Source organism: Hyperolius riggenbachi, chromosome 6, assembly GCF_040937935.1.
Source record: "Hyperolius riggenbachi isolate aHypRig1 chromosome 6, aHypRig1.pri, whole genome shotgun sequence".
In the NCBI taxonomy this organism is placed as follows: Eukaryota; Metazoa; Chordata; class Amphibia; order Anura; family Hyperoliidae; genus Hyperolius; species Hyperolius riggenbachi.
Window position 1 is genome coordinate 288,880,190 of NC_090651.1, and position 20,083 is coordinate 288,900,272.

The following is a 20,083-nucleotide window of genomic DNA, read 5'->3' on the forward strand; positions in this document are numbered from 1 at the left end:
GTTATACATTGTAACTATAGTGCATGTCCTATGGACTAAGTGTATACAGCTGGGAACATCAGACTTGGAGAGGAACTTTATTCAAAATCTACGGCTAGTGCATGGAAGTAATTTGATCTGACATGGATTTATCTGATGGTTGAATCTGGTGGCCATCTATAAAGTGTATGGCTACCTTAAATGTTATACTTGCATTTAAAAAGGTTCGGATGCTTTCTTAACTTTGAAGGGCATCCACTGCTATGACTGCTAGGTGTAGGAAGATAATACCTCCTTGATCTTGTCAGGGAGGTGATTTATGAGGATACACTTGATGGATGCATGTCTTTTTTCAACCTAACTATGTAACTAATATGGTTTACTTTTACACACAGACATATAACATTTATATTGTGTTTTTCTTTTTGGTGGACTCAGAGCTGCAGTCACTAGGGCAGCTCTATAGGCAGTAGCAGTGTTAGGGAGTCAAGGTCTCCTCACTGAATTGGTGCAGTCATACTGAACAGGAAGAGCTGAGAACCCTGGTCTCCTGTGTCAAAGCCAGAGCCCTTAACCATCACACTTTTCAGCCACATAGGCTTTCTTAATAAGCCATGGTGGAGTGCCTATCTGATTCTAATAGGAAATTATACAGCATCACAAGCCCTTGCCCTTTATTAGCAAGCACTGCATTGCTTCAGGGGGTCTCCAAGATGCCTCCATGCTCACCAGCAGCAGGCACAATGGTTTGTAAAGAGAGGAAGGCTATGTCCTTTACCACTTGTGCACCAGCAGTCTATGGCCCCTCAAGGCCCAGAGAGTGTTGGTACCATAAAACGGCTTACTGACGGACACCAAGTGGTATTTGAAAGGTAAAATAGGGGGATACCTAGGTCGCCTCGAGATATAACTACAGATAGAAATATAGTTAATCACTACTACTCAAAGCGCAACCCCTCTCAGGGGGGGAAGGGTGGGGGGGAGAGCGGAAAATGTTTATTTTTATTTTATTTACTTTATGTTCTTAGTGTTTTTTTTTATTTCTTTTCTTTGTTAGCTTAAATACATAAAATCTAATATTGGGCAAATTATCTCTCAGCCAAATGTTTATATCTTTTAAGAAAATTAAAACATGACAGCAAGGTAATACAACAATAGATGGGTTATGATGCCCTCACCAAGTGAGGGACCTATCTATATACAAATGGCCAAAATGGTAAAAGGGTCTTGATAAAAAGATAATGTGACTGTAACAATGTGAGTGTATTTCGTACTCTGGACTTTGATCTTTGAATAAGAAATTGACATAGTAACTATTTAAGATGTTATAAACCAGTGATGTAACAGTATTAACATGTCTATGTATCTCCCTTGCTGTTCAAAATAAAGAAAAGTTTAAAAAAAAAAAAAAAAAAACGGCTTACTGACGAATCACCGCACGGACCCACCACTCTCGCCGGTCACGCTGATCACCCACCGCTGCATGCCCCTCGTTCTGCTGTCGCTGTGATGGCAGAGATCTGTGAGCCAGTCAGGAGCCAATTTCATTGGCACCTGACCCTGTCATCAAAGTGAGCTAATGTGATTGGCTCACAGTGATCATGGGGTCAGGAGCCAACGAAATTGGCTCCTGACCGGCTCACAGAGCTCTGAAGTCATAGCAATGGCAGAGCAAAGGGCTCTCCCATCATATCGACAGGAGAGGGAGAGAGTGGCGGGTCTGCGCAGCACGGTAATTGAATTATAAGCTCTGGCAGAAATAAGCAGCCACAATTACCGTTGTCCGGAAGCGGTTGATACCTGTAAGGTAAACACCTGCAACTGCCGACTGTAGAATTCTGATTCTAATTTCGCTTTGTTTGCCACCAGCTCCTGTAGTGAGTGTGTCTGTGTGTGTGTGTGCAGGCAAGGGGGGGGGGGGGTGAAGTTGGTATTTCTCTAGGGGTAGGAGTTTTTTTTTTCCAACTTTCCATAAAACTGCATGTATTCAGCATCATAGTGTACTTCCCGGGTTGCAAAGCAAATATGTTTAGCTGGCCACAGCACATAATGGCAAATGCTTAGTTATAATGCGCTTGTTTGCGCTTATGCTACAACTCAAACAGAGATTTAATGAATGAATCATGCAGTGAGCTGCGGTACTTGGCAGTAATGTATGTTCAGGGTGATGCAGTTTATTGCAGACTTTTTGACTCAACCCCATTAAGTCTTGCTGTAAGCTTATTTGCTTTGTATACATATTTCAATGTAGTAAAATTGGAACTCCAATATATTGTTTGAAAACTATGCAGTTTTAATTAATCAACTGTGTTTGTATTACAGGGCAGAAAGCCAGGCTACTTCTCCTTCCTTGATCCCTTCTCTCCAGGAGTGTGGCTATTTATGCTTCTAGGCTACCTGGCTGTCAGCTGTGTGTTGTTCTTAGTCGCCAGGTAATGTACACAGTTATTACATTTCTATTGACCTGCAAATCAGCTTTTCCCATCGTTTCCTGAAAAGAAGTGGTTACAGTGCTCAAAACCTGTTATTTATCTTGCCAGTTCTTATCTGGATAGGAAGGCTCTTAGCTGCCCTGTCAGGCATTGCTATTCAGGCTACATTTTAATTCAAAACAAATTCAAGAAAAGCTACCAGCTCTTACTGCAAGCAGATTGTAAAAGAAGATATAGGAAAAGTAGAATATCAAAACCACAAGGGCAGAAATAGAATGAATGACCTACTTCTGTGCATTTTGACATTATCAGACAACATTGGTCAGTGCATCTCTTGTTCTGACATCATTTAAGAGAGAAAATGCCTACAGTCCTAATGTGCTTTTTTGCTGACTTTTCTGACACCAGAAACACATTAGAAAGTATAGTAAGCTTTGGAGGAAATACTGGAAAAGAGACAAAGATGTAGCTGCAGTATACGCTGCATAGCAGAACATTGTAAATCCTGTTGGCTCTTTAAAATTGCCTTTAAAGAGACACTGAAGCGAAAAAAAAATGATGATATTATGATTTGTATGTGTAGTACAGCTAAGAAATAAAACATTAAGATCAGATACATCAGTCTAATTGTTTCCAGTACAGGAAGAGTTGAGAAACTCCAGTTGTTATCTCTATGCAAACAAGCCATTAAGCTCTCCGACTAAGTCTTAGTCGTGGAGAGGGCTGTTATCTGACTTTTAATATCTCAACTGTAAAGTGAACTGTTTACTTTTTCTCTGCTAGAGGAGAGGTCATTACTTCACAGACTGCTCTGAAAGACTCATTTTGAATGCTGAGTGTTGTGTAATCTGCACATATTATAGAATGATGCAATGTTAGAAAAAACACTATATACCTGAAAATAAAAGTATGAGAATATTTTCTTTGCTGCTAATCTTCTAGTAATTATTCATAGTACACAACCAATTCACTATATCATATTTTTTTTCGCTTCAGTGTCTCTTTAAAGGAAATCACTGAACTGAATATCTGTGCCATTCCAAAACAATCTATTACAGTATATCAAAGAGAAAGTGTTCCCTTTCGGGGAAAAAAAATAAAGGACCAACGTACTAAGGTCCGCAAAGTGAATATTTCTTTATTTAGTGCTATCCAAAACAATTAAAATCCATAAAAATGGAAACAACTGCGCAGGTCAATAAAGAAAAATACATGTGGTCTTTAAATGACCAAACAAATAAATGCTGATCCAATGCACACAAGTGACAACTTGCATTTTAAATAAATGTCTGACTGACAAAAAAGTGAACAAATCACAGCATTAAGCCTCATACATACCCTATTATAGCTTCTGTTTATAATAATCAATAATCACTTGCAATTAACTTTTTTTCTGCGTTATCACCTAGGAGATTCATATTCTCTTTAAAATAACTTTTAAGCATTTTACAATTGAAAAAATACCTAAAAGTTGGTGAGAAAGTACTGTAAAATTACTGTAAGATGTACTGTAAACATTACTTTTAGCATTTCCTTGTTTGCTGGTGGGGCAAAGGGCACTTTATGACAAGGGTCCATATGCAATTCACTTTTTCACCCGAGTTTTCTCCTAGGAGATAATTTTTCATTGTCTCTTTAAAATATTTTGTCACCACTTTGTAATTAAAAAAGCACCAAAATGTGAATGAAAAAGTCCTATAGAATTTATTTTGAGTATTTTCTTGATTGCTGGTGGTTTTAATGGCACTTAAAGGAGTTATCCGGGCAATTTTAATAAAATAAATGCTACTTACCGGGGGCGTCCTTTATTAAAATTGCCCGGATAACTCCTTTAAGGTTTTAAAGGCCCAAGTTATGAAAATATAATCTAGGAGAAAAGTCAGGAGAAAAAGTGAATTGCATATGGATCAAGGTGTAAAAATATCGCCTAGGAGAAAACTCAGTAGAAAAGGTGAATGGCATATGGGCCATTGTTTGCTGTTGCTGCTGATGTTGAGCTTAGCTTATTCGTTTACATTCTCTGCAATTTGTTACTGTTTTTGTATTCTTTAGGTTGACACCCTATGAATGGTACAGCCCCCATCCTTGTGTTCAGGGACGATGTAATCTTCTAATTAACCAGTACTCCCTTGGAAACAGTCTGTGGTTTCCAGTTGGTGGATTTATGCAGCAAGGATCTACCATTGCACCAAGAGCTTTGTCTACACGATGTGTTAGTGGAGTTTGGTAAGAAAAGCAACTTTTTCTAGTTATTTGTTTTTTCAAATGTTTCATTATATATTTAATTTATGCATTAAGGGTAGAGAGAAATAATATGCAGCAGAGGAGTTGTGTTTAATTAGGGATACATGATATTAGATACCAGGAGAGGACTTTTTTTATGTTTATAGTAGGATGGCCATAACTAATGGGTTCAGACAACAATTAAGCTGCAAGCAGCAAGACATACCATGGTTAAAAATACATGGATCCCTGATAAAGAAAACTCAAATCTTAACCAGTTCTGTACCGCTGGTATGTGTATCTATGCCCCTGGAAACTTCACTTAACAACCATATCTTAGATAAACGTATCTGTTTGTTTTCCTCGTCATTCCCGATCGCCGCATCACAGACCTGCTGTTTTGCCACAATCTTGACATTCTGTGATCAGGGAATAAGAACAGCTTGTTCTCAAACCTGATCTTAGTGCCTGTAATGAATCAGAGCCTGCAAGACGCAGCAAGACTCAGGTTTTCATTCGCAAAAGCCGAACGTAAACAGTACTTCCGTGTACTATTAATAAAACACATAAGTTAAGTGTAGTGCCATCTTGTGACCAAAAAGTAAAATTCCCCCTAACACCCCATTACATACATAAAATACATTTACATACATATATTTTTATTAAATGTTAGCCCCTTACACCCCTACCCTATAGTTACCAAACTAAAACACTTGTAAAGAATAAAAATAAAAATTACACTATTTAAAAAAAAAAAAAACATAAATAGTTACCTTATAGGCTTTTTAATATGTTTGTCATGAGGGTATATTAATGTTTATTTTGCAAATAATGGCTCCTAAATATTGTTATAGTATTAAAAAATCATTATTATTATCACCATACATTGTACTTGGGACACAATTTAAACGTTGTAATAACCAGGACAAATTAGCAAATAAAACGTTTAGCTTTTATGTATCGAAGCACATTTTATTTTATAACTATAATGGCTGAAAACTGAGAAATAATGAATTTTCTTCCTTCTTTTTTTCTTGTTATTCACTTTAAAATGCATATAAAATAAAATAATTCTTAGCAAAAAGTACCAACCAAAGATATCCTAATTTGTGGCAAATATAACAAGATATAGATCATTTCAATGTGATAAATAATGATAAAATTATTGGCGAATGAATGGGAGGAGCATGATGTGAAAATCGATTTGGTCTTTAAGGGGAACAAAATTGTGGTTGGGAAGTGGTTAAGATGTTCGCTAAAGTTTTACCAAAGTAGTTGTGCCTGTCACGCCAAAGGTAAAATCAGGATACCAGTAGATTTAATACCATATGCAAACTCCAGGGGAAAAGGCACTATACTCTTCACCCTGAATGTTAGAAAGGCTTTCAGGTAGTGAATTTAAGGTTTCTATTTTCTACTTTACAAGAGTTTGGCTGCCAAGAACAATTTATAATGTACTGTAAGTTGCTAGGACAGCTAATTAAGCCTTTTCTATCTTCAGATAGGGTTATTAATATGTATGACATCTTTAAATCTCACAAATACTAAGTAGGTGACAAACGTAGGAGGGAGAGGGAATAAAGGGAAAAATATGGATATGGATAAACTTTAAGGTCCCTGATATTTGCACATTTCTGACCAATGACCCCACCATAAACAATATCCTAGTTCTACATCTTAGAGGACAGTGAGGTAGAATTCTACACTTTAATGTAATACACAGCAGCATCTCCAGCATTTCACACAGGAAAAGAACATGTAGGGTAGCCACACACTATACAATTTTTAAAATATATTTTCAATTCAAGAATTGCAATGAATTTTTCTGACTGTAACATTTCAAAAATCTGACCAATGTACCACACACATGTTTAATTGTTCCCCAATCATGAATAAAATAATTGAAAACTCAGAAAATATTGATTGGATCTGTACATCAAGTAATTGACAATCTACCACACCCCATACCATTTTCATAAAAATTGATCAGAAAAATCCAACTCTCCCGATCTTCTTTAATAAAATAAAAATGGGAAATTTGATCAGATTTCTAGAAGGAATGAAAAAAAGCTTTAGATTTTTGGGGACAACTGATCATATTTATCGAATTGGTGTACAATTGGATCTTTTCAGCCTGTTTTACAGTACAACGTTAAAGTCACACGTTAGAAAATTTTTCAATGCAGACTAACGCACAGCAATTCTAAGTCTGTGCGACATTCACAGTGCACATGTTGCGTTTGTGTGTAACGTGTAGCGTTATTGGAAAGTGCTTCATGCTGTGCGTTATACACGTTATTAGCTGCGTTAGACTGTTTGCACATGCTCAGTAATGACTTGGAAACATACTTTTCATTTCTACTGTATGCGACGATAACTGGGCATTAAATTGCATTGCAACTTTTTTGGGGTCTTGCGTTGTAATTTGCGTTGCGACCTTAACGTCGCATTAAAACGCACCAGCCTACTGTGCAAGAGGCCTGAATTGTATGTTGTGTAGCCACCTTTAGGTAGGGTTCACACAGAAAGCGATCAATTTACAATGAATGTCTTCAATGCCATAACATTTTTTTTTTGCATTCGATTGTTCTGTAGTTTAAATTCGGACGGCAGGTCTTTTTTTCTGTGTGCAATGTGTTTGTGTTTCAATGCAAGTCAATGGGAATGCAGAAAATCTGCCCCAAAAAAATGGCGTTTTGCATGTAAATTCAAATGTAAATAAATTAACTTAATTGGTATTCACATAGAAATCACAACACAAAATTCCCCGTACAAATTCATATAAAAAAAATCACAAAAACTTAGGCAAAATGTCATACAAAAAAATACAAAAATTGCAAACACAGATATGTGCATGTGGAAAATCAAATGTATAAAACGCAAGTGTGAACACTCCCTGACTTTACAGTAACTGGTCATTTTTTTTGCATTGCATGTCTATACTTTTTGCAATTCATATATTTAACCAGTTCGGCCTATCTGGACGAGCTTCCTCGTCCAGATAGACACTGCTGCTTTCCCTGCATGGTGCGCGCGATCGGGCGCGCTCCCGCGCGCGCACCCACCACCCGCCGCTAGCCCCCCGATCAGTGAATGGGAATATAATTCCCATTCACCGATCTAACTTCCCCGCAGAAATACCGATGCTTTCTATCCAGAGAGCGCGGTATTTCTGCCCCCAGGACACTTGTTCTCTGCATTTTAGTTCCTGGATGCGAGATCGTTCGCATCCAGGACTTTTCTCACTGCACCCACATACATTTTAATACAAACAATTATATTACTTTACATTTAAAATGAGCAGTTTCCCTCCCACACCAAAAATTACCCACATACATTTTTTATAAAAAAAAACAAAAAAACAATAAAAAAAAAACAAAAACAACATAAATAGTTACCCAAGGGTCTGAACTTTTTAAATATGCATGTCAAGAGAGTATGTTATTATATTATTTAAAATTATAAGCTTATAAATAGTGATGGACGCAAATTGAAAAAATGCACCTTTATTTCTAAATGAAATATCGGCAACATAAATTGTGATAGGGACATCGTTTAAACAGTGTAATAACCGGAACAGATGGGCAAATAAAATACATGAGTTTTAATTATGATAGTGTATATTAATTTCAAACTATAATGGACAAAAACTGAGAAATAATGAATTTTTTTCATTTCTTTCTTAACCACCCTGGCGTTCTATTAAGATCGCCAGGGCAGCTGCGGAAGGGTTTTTTTTTAATAAAAAAAAAACGATTTCATGCAGCCAACTGAAAGTTGGCTGCATGAAAGCCCACTAGAGGGCGCTCCTAACCAATATTTCTGATCGCCTCCGGCGATCCGCAGTAACAAGGAAGGCCGCAATGAGCGGCCTACCTTGTTTCGTTTTGCTCGTCGCCATGGCGACGAGCGGAGTGACGTCATGGACGTCAGCCGACGTCCTGACGTCAGCCGCCTCCGATCCAGCCCTCAGCGCTGGCCGGAACTGTTTGTTCCGGCTGCGCAGGGCTCGGGCGGCTGGGGGGACCCTCTTTCGCCGCTGCACGCGGCGAATCGCCGCGCTGCGGCGGCGATCAGGCAGCACACGCGGCTGGCAAAGTGCCGGCTGCGTGTGCTGCTTTTTACTGCGAGCAAATCGGCCCAGCAGGGCCTGAGCGGCAGCCACCGGCGGTGATGGACGAGCTGAGCTCGTCCATACCGCTAAGGTGGTTAATCTTCCTGTTAAAATGGATTTAGAAAAAAATAATTCTTAGCAAAATGTACTACCCAAAGAAAGCCTAATTAGTGGCGGAAAAAACAAGATATACTGTAGATCAATTAATTGTGATAAGTAGCAATAAAGTTATAGGCAAATGAATGGGAGGTGAACGTTGCTCGGATGCATGAGATTTTTGGCACTGCGGTGCTGAACCGGTTAAAATTCCTGGCTTTCTAGTTAGCTCCTCTACCGCCATTTACTGGAGAGACAGATGTTCAAACTTTTAAAGGTGGCCATTAGTGATACAAATCTCTAGACAATCGATTGTCCGATTCGAGGTGAAAGAACACTGCCATATTTATTTGTTTTTAAACAATTCCAGTTGCCTGGCAGCCTTGCTGATCTCTTTGGCTGCAGTAGTGTCTGAATCAAACACCTGAAACAAGAATGCAGCTAATTTTGTCAGAAACATCTGGTCTGTATGCTTGTTCAGGGTCTGCAGCTAAAAGTATTAGAGGCAGTCAATCAGCAGGACAGCCAGGCAATTTGAATTATTTAAAAGGAAATAAATATGGCAGCTTCCATACGTCTCTTACTTCAGGTTCCCTTTAAATTATGCTTCAAATAATACACAAAAATTCTATTAAATGTAACAATTTGAATCAAAAGGTTTTATTTATTCACCTGTTAATATGTAAGTTATTTTTTTTTTTCTTTTGAACGTGTACATTATGTAACAGTCATTTATTCTTTATTTAATATATACTGTATATAGCGCTGACATCTTCTGCATTATATTTACAGTGTATATAGTCTTGTAACTAACTGTTCCCCAGAGGGGCTCACAATCTAATTCACATGTCCATCATAGTCTAAGGTCAATTTTGGGAGAGGCCAATTCACTTTTCTGTATTTTCCTTATACCCAGAAATGTGCCTATCCATGACTAGGACAAGAATTTTGAGGAAGGATTTTTTTTTCATCAGGGTCAGAGCAGGGCTGGTTCTAGACTTTTTGCTGCCTCAGGGAAACTTTTGAGGATGCGCCCCCCGATTTGGAATGATCTTACAGCACCCGACAATTTACTCTGCTTTTGTAATACACGAGGCAGCTGCGGTGAACAGCACCGCCACCGCAGCTGCCTCCATGCGGCCATCCGTCCGTCCAACGTCCAGGACGCCGAGGACGGAACCTTCTCTCGTGCAGGGGGTCGCCTTAGCGCGCAGGCGCGTGCACAGACGGGACCTTTATGCGGGGAGGAAGCCCGTTGCTGACCTGCTGGTCGGCTGACGTCAGAGGAGTCCCACGGTGCCCAGGATTGGCTGATTCAGGAGAGGCGTGCCAGTGGGGTCTCCTCTGCTTCTTAAGCCTTCAGGCTTCATTCGCACACTGTTGTCGTGAATACTTGCGTGTTAGCGCTCAGACCTTAGACTAGATCCTAGGTGTTGATGCTAAGGATTTCACACCTAGGGCCATATTCTATTGCTGAACTCGCCAGCGCTAAACACTGGCGAGTTCTTAACTTAGGCGATGGGGGCATCGCCTAATCTAATTAAACTTTAGACCCCCCCAGGCGGAAAAGAACTCGCTTGGGCGATATAATCGCCCAGCGAGTTCTTACCACAGAATCCAATTATCCTTATCATGTCTTCGGGAAGCGATGCTTCCCGGCAGACATGAGCGTTAGCTTAGACCTGCAAAAAGCAGGTGTAAACTAGCTAACGCACGTCGTCGCCGCAGCATCTGGGGGTCTCCTTTAATAATGAGACCCCAAGAGCTCCCCGTCGGGTCGCCGCACAGTTTAGAAGCCCCCGCGCAGCTCTGCAAAGGTTCCCCGTCATACGTACCGCCGGCGCCGCCGATCACCCGCCGCCTCTCGCCGCAAAATCCGTCACGTAATTACAGTGTATCTAACACTGTAATTACTGTCCGCATAGAAGGAGCCCGGGCAAAGCATCTTTGAATCTGCAACCAATAAAATGGCTCACACAGCGGACCAATGGGGAACCCAGGCTGCAGATTCAAAGATGCTTTGCCCGGGCTCCTTCTATGCGGACAGTAATTACAGTGTTAGATACACTGTAATTACGTGACGGATTTTGCAGCGAGAGGCGGCGGGTGATCGGCGGCGGTACGTATGACAGGGAGCCTTTGCAGAGCTGCACGGGGGCTTCTAAACTATGCGGCGACCCGACGGGGAGCTCTGGGGGTCTCCTTATTAAAGGAGACCCCCAGATGCTGCGGCAGAAGATGTCGGCGGGCGAGTGCGCATGTGTGGGGAGTGAGGCCGTGGTGCTGATGGACAGCACCACAGCGTAAACCTCACTCCCCATCGTTTGGTAAAAGGGAGCATCGCTCAGGCTTTCGCCTGAGTAATGCTCCCTAACGATCGGCCATCGCGCGAAGGATATGGGCAATAGGATTTGCCGGTAATCCTCGCGCAATAGCAAGGTGATAAGTAGCTCGCATCTGCAAGCTACTTATCACCTTGAATAGGATATGGCCCTTAGTCTAGGATATTACTGTATTGTTACTGTTTATTTGTTAGACTAGTTCCGAGGTGTTGATGCCAAGGACTTTACACCTAGACTAGGATATTGCTTATTATATAGATCTCCTGTGTATGACTATTGGCTATTACTCCGACTCTGATCCTGCTTTCTGATCCTGTACTTTTGCCTATCTGCCTTCTAGTTGCTGAACCCCTGCCTGAATACCGTTTACTCTCTTGTCTCACGATTCTGTATCGATACTAACCTCTCTGTTGCCGAAACTTGCCTGTCAGACTACTCTACTCATCAGTGGGCCCTCGCCACTGGTGAGGTGCTAGCTTCACCAGCGCCTCTGGTGAAGTTATTATTTAGTGCAGTCCTGGTTGTGTCTCCTAGGCTGCAGTACAGTCTGACTCACCCGCTCCTAGGGTGATCACTCGGCTGCAGTACAGTCTGACTCACCTGTTCCCAGGCAATCACTAGTGCAGTACTGCTTGTGTCTCACTCGGCTGCAGTACATCCTGAATCTCCCGCTCCACGGGAGATTCGCCCTCTTCGGTATTATTTTTTCCAGCTTGTTGAAGCTTGTACTCTAGTGCACGCTCTGTGTACTGATAGTACCTTACCAGCCCTCTGGTGAGGTCTCATTAAACTATTAAAGTTACAGTTGCACCAAATCACTACACACTCAGCTCTTTGTCTGCTATACTGGTATTATTGGTGATTCTGCAGATCACACATAATCAGGTATAGCGTCTGCATTATTGGTGATTCTGCAGATCACCACATAATCAGACATCTGAGCTACGACACAAGACCGTTACAGCTTTATCTAATGTTCTTATATGACACGATATGCTGCAGCTCAACACAATAGTCTGTGAGTCTGTGACAAACAAACTGCTCACCCTCAGCCACTCCATTCCTCCTCAGTCCGGACATAGTGCCACCTCCTCCCTTCTGCTGTGCAAGTCAAATTAAACACTGCTGCTCTCCTGCCTCCCCCTCCTCACTCAATGTCAGACTCCTCACACAGCACAACAAGCTGCTTTTTCCCAATGATGACCTCTTCACATCTGTCTCCTCTAGCTTCTCCTCCTACATTGAATGCATGTTGTTAGTGTAAACAGAGTACAAACATACTGCCCCTGTAATCTCTGCACCTGATGCAAATGCTTCACCTTGCTTCAGGAGAGAACCGGCCCTGGGTCAAAGATAGTAAAACCTGATAATAGTTGGAGCCTATTTCACTTTCAGTAGAAAAGTTAGAAAAGGGTTTGCCAAAGATATATTTTACTTTATGTACTTTTTTTTAACAATAATGTTTTTAGTAAATGTATTATGAAAAGGCGTGTCTACACTGGGACTTTAGCACACTTAAAGGGAATCTGGAGTGAAAATAAACGTATAAGATAATGAATTGTATGTGTAGTACAGCTAAGAAATGGAACAGTAGTAGCAAAGTTAAGAGTCTCATTTTGCTTACTATTCTAAGGGTAATGTTAGGTATTTATTCTATACACTTCTACACTTTTCTCTTGGTGATTTCTCTTCTACTCACCGTGTTCTCCAGCGGGTGGGACAACTGGGAGTGAGGGACAGCCCTCTAACTTGAACGAGTGCTGGTAATGTGTGTGTGTGTGTGTGTGTGTGTATATGTGTGTGTGTGTGTGTGTGTGTGGTGTCCAGTGTAGGGCAGTGTGCAGATAAATGTTGAGCCGGGGTTTGCACGGTTTTGTTTCCGTGGTTGCTGATGCGAACCTAATAAGTGCATCACAAATTCGTAATTGCCCCGCAGACAGTGATTCGGAAAACCGTAAGTGAGATCTCCGTTGCATGGTTTTGTGGTTTGGTGCGGTCGATGCGAGATTTCGTAGTTTCGTATCCTAGTGAAAAGTGTTTTGATCGGGAGGATGGATGTGGTTTTGTTTTTGACAGTGGTTGTGCGGGATGGAATGATTACTGAGGTCATGGGGGTCGCTTGTTGGTTGCTGATTGTGGTTGCTGGTGGTGCGGGGGGCTCCTGTATGTGCTGTATGTGCTGTCGCTTTTGGATATATCGGGTGGCTCTGCCTGCGGCCACTTCTGGGATGGGAGCTCCTTGCTGGGCTGCACTTAGCGGTTATACATGCTGAGACACTTGATTTTGGGCATTGCGGGGTCTGATGGTGAAGGGGTCCCTGTATGCGCTATTGCATTTGATGTATTAGGGGGCTCTACCTGCGGCCACCTCAGGGTCAGGTATCCTTGGCAGGGGTGCGCTTTGCGGTTGTGCATGCTGGGACACCTGGTTTTGGGTTCTGTGGTGTTTGGTGGTGTAGGGGCCCCTGCACGTGCTGTTGCTTTAGATGGGTTGGGGGGCTCTACCTACCTGCGGCCACTTCTGGGACAGGTGCTCTCTATGCCTGGGGTGCACTTGGCAGTCATGCATGCTGAGACACTTGATTCTGGGCCTTGAGGCATTTGATAGGGCAGGGTTCCCTGCGTATGCTGTTGCTTTGGGTGTGTTGGGGGGCTCTGCCTGTGGCCATTGCTGGGGCAGGTGCTCTTTGGCGGGGTGCACTTGGCGGTCATGCATGCTGAGCATGTGATACTTGGTTCTGGGCCTCTCTGTATCTGATGATGCGGGGATCCCTGCACTTGCGGCCACCTCTGCAACTCATTCTCTTTGTAAAGGTGCGCTTGGCGGCTATGCATGCTGGAGCACTTTATTTTAGGCCTTGCAATATCTGTTAATGCAGGGGGGCTCTGGATTGGAGCACACCTTCGAGAGCGGCTGAGTCCCGCCTTGAACACGGGGTACCGATCAATTTATACTGCAAGGGCGATGGCAATTACGGAATTTTATCGGAATTGCAGGATTCCGGGGGTTGGGGGGGGGGGGGCGTCTTGTATGCTGGAGGATACGGTACTTTACTTCTTCTTCTTTGGTCTGTTTCTCTTTTCCCCTTCTTTATCTAATTCTATGAAATAATTAAATTTGATTGGCAAATTCTGATTAGCAAACATGATGAGACTTTATGCCCAACACCAAGGCCTGGTGCACACCAAAAACCGCTAGCAGATCCGCAAAATGCTAGCAGATTTCAGTAGAAAAGTTAGAAAAGGTTTTGCCAAATATATATTTTACTTTATGTACTTTTTTTTAACAATAATGTTTTTAGTAAATGTATTATGAAAAGGCGTGTCTACACTGGGACTTTAGCACACTTAAAGGGAATCTGGAGTGAAAATAAACTTATAAGATAATGAATTGTATTTGTAGTACAGCTAAGAAATGGAACAGTAGTAGCAAAGTTAAGAGTCTCATTTTGCTTACAGTAAAGGAAGAGTTAAAAAAACTTCAGTTGTTATCTATGCAAAAGATCTTCTCTGGGCTCTTCAACCCACTTGGTCAAATACAGTGCTGTTTTCTGAAGCACTTGTCCATCAAAGAAACAGCGAGGCACAGCTTTAGATAAGGTTTTACTGAAGGGGAGTTCAAAGAGTCATTAGCTCTGCTCTGTTTCATAGTTCACAGAATGTTGTTTGTAAATGCATTCCACATCTTAACTACTTTACGACCGCGTCACACCAATGGGCGTTACTGCGGCGGCAGCCCAAGGACTGCCTAACGCTAATTGGCATCAAGTCCTGGGGCTGCAGTTTTCCAGGGAACGGCCGCGCGCATGCACAATCGTTCCGTGAATAGCCTGCTAGCCGCCGATCGCGGCTAGCAGGCTGCTTGTAAACGTAAGGGGAAAGAAATCCCCTTTGTGTACAAGCGTGCAGCGCTGCCAAGGGCCGCAGCGCTGTACGAGATCGGGGATCCCCGGCCTCTGATTGGCCGGGGAGCATCCTCTTCTCATAGGCTGATGCCTATGAGAGGCGGAACAGGACGGATCGCCGTCCTGTTCCAATTCTTGTGATGGAGGGGAGGAGGGAAGGGGAGGGAGGGGGACAGGGAGAGTGAGAGCCTCGCTGAGGCAAGGGAAAAAAAAAATAAACAAAGCCTGCAGCGATCAGACCCCTCCGGCGGCATGTCCCCTTAGGGACAAAAAAGGAGGTGAGTTCGATCGCTGGGCACCTAAGCTGGACTGTGCAGAAGGCTGAAAAGCCTGCACAGCCCAGCAATGCAAACATGAGCCTGGTCTTTAGGGGGGTTACCACTGCGGTCGTCAAGTGTTTAATCACTCTTACTGTAAGGAACCCTTTCCTAAATAAATGGCTAAAACGTTTTTCCTCCATGCACAGATCATGTCCTCTAGTCCTTTGAGAAGGCCTAGGGACAAAAAGCTCTTCCGCCAAGCTTTTATATTGCCCTCTGATGTATTTACATGTATAAATACATCAGAGGGCAATATAAAAGCTTGGCAGATGAGCTTTTTGTCCCTAGGCCTTCTCAAAGGACTAGAGGACATGATCTGCGCATGGAAGAAAAACGTTTTAGCCATTTATTTAGGAAAGGGTTCTTTGCAGTAAGAGTGATTAAGATGTGGAATGCATTGCCACAGGAAGAAGTTATGGCAAACTCTATACCTGTATTTAAAGGGGGCTTAGATGCTTTCTTTGCGTTGAAAGACATCCATGGCTACAATTACTAGGTAATGCCCAGTGGTGTTGAGCCAGGGATTTTATCTGATTGCCGTCTGAAGTTGGGAAGGAATTTTTTCCCTTTTGGGGCTAATTAGACCATGCCTTGTGGGGGTTTTTCGCCTTCCTCTTGATCAACAGGGATATATGAGGGAGCAGGCTGGAGTTGTACTTTGTTCTCTGGTTGAACTCGATGGGCGTATGTCTTTTTTCAACCCAAATAACTATGTAACTATGTAACTGCAAATATGATAGAATGACGCAATGTTATAAAAAAGCTATGTAATTAAAAATAAAAATATGAGACTTTTTGTTGCTACTAATATTCTATTCAAATTCTGTACTACACATACAATTCATTATATCATAAGTTTCTTGTTTTTGTTTTCTTGCGTCAGTGTCACTTTCAGTATAAGTATACTAAAATCAGGCTATAACTGTTAATGCAATTAAGTCCTGGGGCATAAAAATGAACACTTTTTGTTTTGTTTGCAGGTGGGCATTTACTCTAATAATAATTTCTTCATACACAGCAAATCTTGCTGCCTTCCTCACTGTGCAAAGAATGGATGTTCCCATTGAGTCAGTGGATGACTTGGCCGATCAGACTACTATAGAGTACGGTACAATTCATGGAGGATCCAGCATGACTTTCTTCCAGGTAATTTTCCTATTTTCTTACAGAAGACCTATATGCTGAACTGGAACACTAAAATCCAGCCATTTAAATGACATCAGAATAGTCTTATAATGTTTTACATACATATTTTACAGTATTTAATGCATAAGGGCTAAAACATTATCCTGAGTGTTGGGATTTTAATTCTGTTTGGATGCCCATTTGGGAAATTACATCACTTCCTCTCCCAACAAGTAATGACAGTGAAAACAAGAAGTAAGGAGAAATCTTCATAGGCTTATATAGCACAAGTGGCTCTTCTCTTAATTGCTGTTTGCTAGTGAGGGATCACTCAGATGTTCCCTACATTTGCCAGTACAGTGATAAACAGGACCATGTGCTACTGTGATACTAGTTGATGGATGCCAGCAATAGCTTGGTTAGCAAATAAACAACACAAACACATCACTCTATCACTATTACTGCAGCGCTGGGAGAATGAGAGTACAGTCAGGGCATTCTCCTTCAGCCCTTCAGCATTCATGTAAATAGCGTGACAAGTGCCTAGGCATAGGTTATAGTAATACAGTGGTTTTAAGGCTACATGTCCACTGCTGGGATTCCTGTCCAATCCCCCGCATATGAATTCGGCAGTACCGGCCCTTCCATTAAGGTAAAGGGGGAAATTGCTATGTAACAGCTCACCTGTCCCGGTGGCTGCTGCTTTCCAATCTCCATCTTTAGCCCCACTGTCTGTGTCTCCTGTATGCCTGGCGCAGGTTATTTACACATAAAATGCGCCGGATGAAGAAAACACAGGCAGCGTGGCTAAAGACAGCGATTTGAAAGAAGCAGCTGCCAGGACAGGTGAGTTCTTACAAGACAGCTTAGGCTCAGCTCTCAGTTACGGGGGATACATGAGCAGTCAGCGGGAGACCACCTGGGAGGTCCGGAGGAGTGGGGGCCATGGGGGCTAACTGTGCTTGCTTGGAGGGTGAAGATGGCCCCTTGGGGGTTGAAGAGGGTCCCCAAATAACTTTTGCCCCGGGACCCAACATGGCTTACACCACCCCTGAAATTCAGATGCAATTTTTCAGCCTATTGAAGTCAAAAGGCAGAAAGGGGAAGGAAATGAATGGCATGCAGCATAAAATCGCATCACGTGTCTGAATCCCATAGCCATACATGGCACAGCTGGAGGGATTCCGATGCGATCTCGTATGACAGGAAGTGCCATAATCACATCTTGCAAACGTATGCCGACACAGTGGAAATGGGACCTAACACTTCCCTTCTCTATATAAAACAAACTAATCAAAAAATCCCTTTGACTTTAGTTTTACTTGAAAGCATGAAGGGTGAGCTTCTCGTGAGAATTTTAATAGCTTCTTTTTTTAATTGCTTTGTCCTCAGTAATGACCACTTTCTGACAGCTGCTTTATAGGCAACATATTGATTTGAATGTGCTGCAGAGTAGCCAACTGTCAACCTGGGGCTAATCTCCGTCAATGAGGTGATGAAAAATCACATGAGCACAACTGAAAATACAAAAAATAGCCAGTTCAATGTACTGATAACATCAATCTGTTGTATCAAGTTCAATGCCTTCAGAAGGACACAGCTTTCTTTCTGTGAACAACTTCTGCACATATAAGGCACTTGTCAGTCTGGACTGGACACCAATTTATGTCATGTGACGACTGCATATAGCAGGGCAGTGGATCTAATTGCTCTTCCTGCTCAAGCCACACCATGCTAGGATGTCATTCAGTATAGAGACATGACTTCACTGTACGTAAAACAGCATGACCAAAAAATGCTAAAAAGGGCACCGAAAGCATGAAGCAGGTCGTTTCCGGCACGTGCTCTTCCCCGTGCTACGCCTGGCCTGGGCGCCACCACCATAGACATAATGTTATTATGTCTATGGCTGCGCAGCAGTGTAATACGGGTGCTGGCGATCGCCTGACCACAAATTGCTTCTCCCTCCAAGTTGTAGCAAGGGAATGGTAATTAACCCCACTAAAAATTTGAGAGGCAGCAGGATGAGCTATCTTTTGGCTCACTGTGCGCAAAAGTGACTGGCCGGCGAGAGAATACATCTACCCTGGTAAAAACCATGCTGCCATAGGCTTTATGCCCGCTATAGAGTTTGCACAGTGGGTGGTCTCCACTATCTAATCGGGCACCTGTGAATTACCGCTAATAGCCGCTAATCACTATGCACCACCGTGTGTGTGTGGGGGGGGGGGGAGGAGGGTTTAGGGCTTTGCAATGTCAGGGTGGTCCTTAAGCTCAACACACACCATACAATCTTGGTTGTACAGATTTGCCAAATCTATGTAGTATAAGGGCCAACAGATTGAACATACCTTGAATGATTGATTGGATAAGCTCTTATACTACATGAAAGTGGTAAGATTGAACAACCAAGATTGTATGGTGTGTTGAGCCTTAGTGTGCAACAACAAAATATTTAATAAAATTCACGGTTTTTATTTTTCTGTATCTATTTAGTATGTATAGTGCCGACATCTTCCTCAGTGCTTTGCAGACATATAGTCTTGTCTCTTAAGCTTAGTACGCACATTCCATTTTGAATAACCAATTTTACCATGTAATACGAGAGCTTACCTACACAATCTGTTTATAGCATTAAAATCTGTTTGTCGTTATACTACATTCACGTGGTAAAATTGGCCATTTGTCTATCAAAATTGGATGTGTGTTTGCATCCAAAGACCAATTTTGGGAGAAGCAAGTTAACTTATCTGTATGTTTTGGGGTGTTGGAGGAAACCAAAGTGCCTAGAGGAAAACCCCAGAAACTCAAGGAGAATAAACAAACTACATGCAGATAGTGCCCTGGCCCAAACTTGAGCCAGGGACAAACTGATGTAAGGCAAGAATGCTATCCACAACCCCACAGTGCTATTTAAATGAAAATATCTGAACTAGGGCTTAAATGGAACCCGGTGTGAGAGTGATATGGAGGCTGCCATATTTATTTCCTTTTAAAAATACCAGTTGACTGGCTGTCCTGCTGATCCTGTGCATCTAATACTTATAGCCATAGATGCTGAACAAGCATATGCAGATCAAGGACTCAGCTAACTCAAGTTTTACTGGATTAGTCATATGCTCGTTCCAGGGTTTTGACTCAAGACACTACGCATGCCTGAAGATCAACAGGACTACCAGGCTGGCATTGTTTACAAGGAAATAAATATGGCAGCCTCCATGACACTCTCACCTCGGATTCCCTTTAAAAGACAACTGAAGTGAGAAGATTATGGAGGCTGCCATGTTTATTACGTCTTTTAAACAATACCAGTTGCCTGGCAGCCCTGCTGGTCTGTTTGGCTGCAGAAGTGTCTGAATCACACCAGAAACAAGCATGCAGCTAATCTTGTCAGATCTGACTATAATGTCAGAAACACCTTATCTGCTGCATGCTTGTTCAGGGTCTATGGCTGAAAGTATTAGAGACAGAGGATCAGCAGGATAGCCAGGCAACTGGTATTGCTTAAAAGGAAATAAACATGGCAGCCTCCATATAACTCTCTCTG

The 20,083-nt window shown here is 42.2% G+C and overlaps 1 protein-coding gene across 2 annotated transcripts in view; it reads left to right on the top strand.

The window, feature by feature from the left end:
* Nucleotides 1-20,083, top strand: part of GRIK4 (glutamate ionotropic receptor kainate type subunit 4) — a 531,391-nt gene that overhangs the window by 484,312 nt on the left and 26,996 nt on the right. For both annotated transcript variants that reach the window (XM_068241000.1, XM_068241001.1), the window contains exons 14-16: nt 2,302-2,411; nt 4,464-4,637; nt 16,392-16,557. In XM_068241000.1, coding sequence (XP_068097101.1) covers nt 2,302-2,411; nt 4,464-4,637; nt 16,392-16,557 — 450 coding nt within the window. The remainder of the gene's footprint in view (nt 1-2,301; nt 2,412-4,463; nt 4,638-16,391; nt 16,558-20,083) is intronic.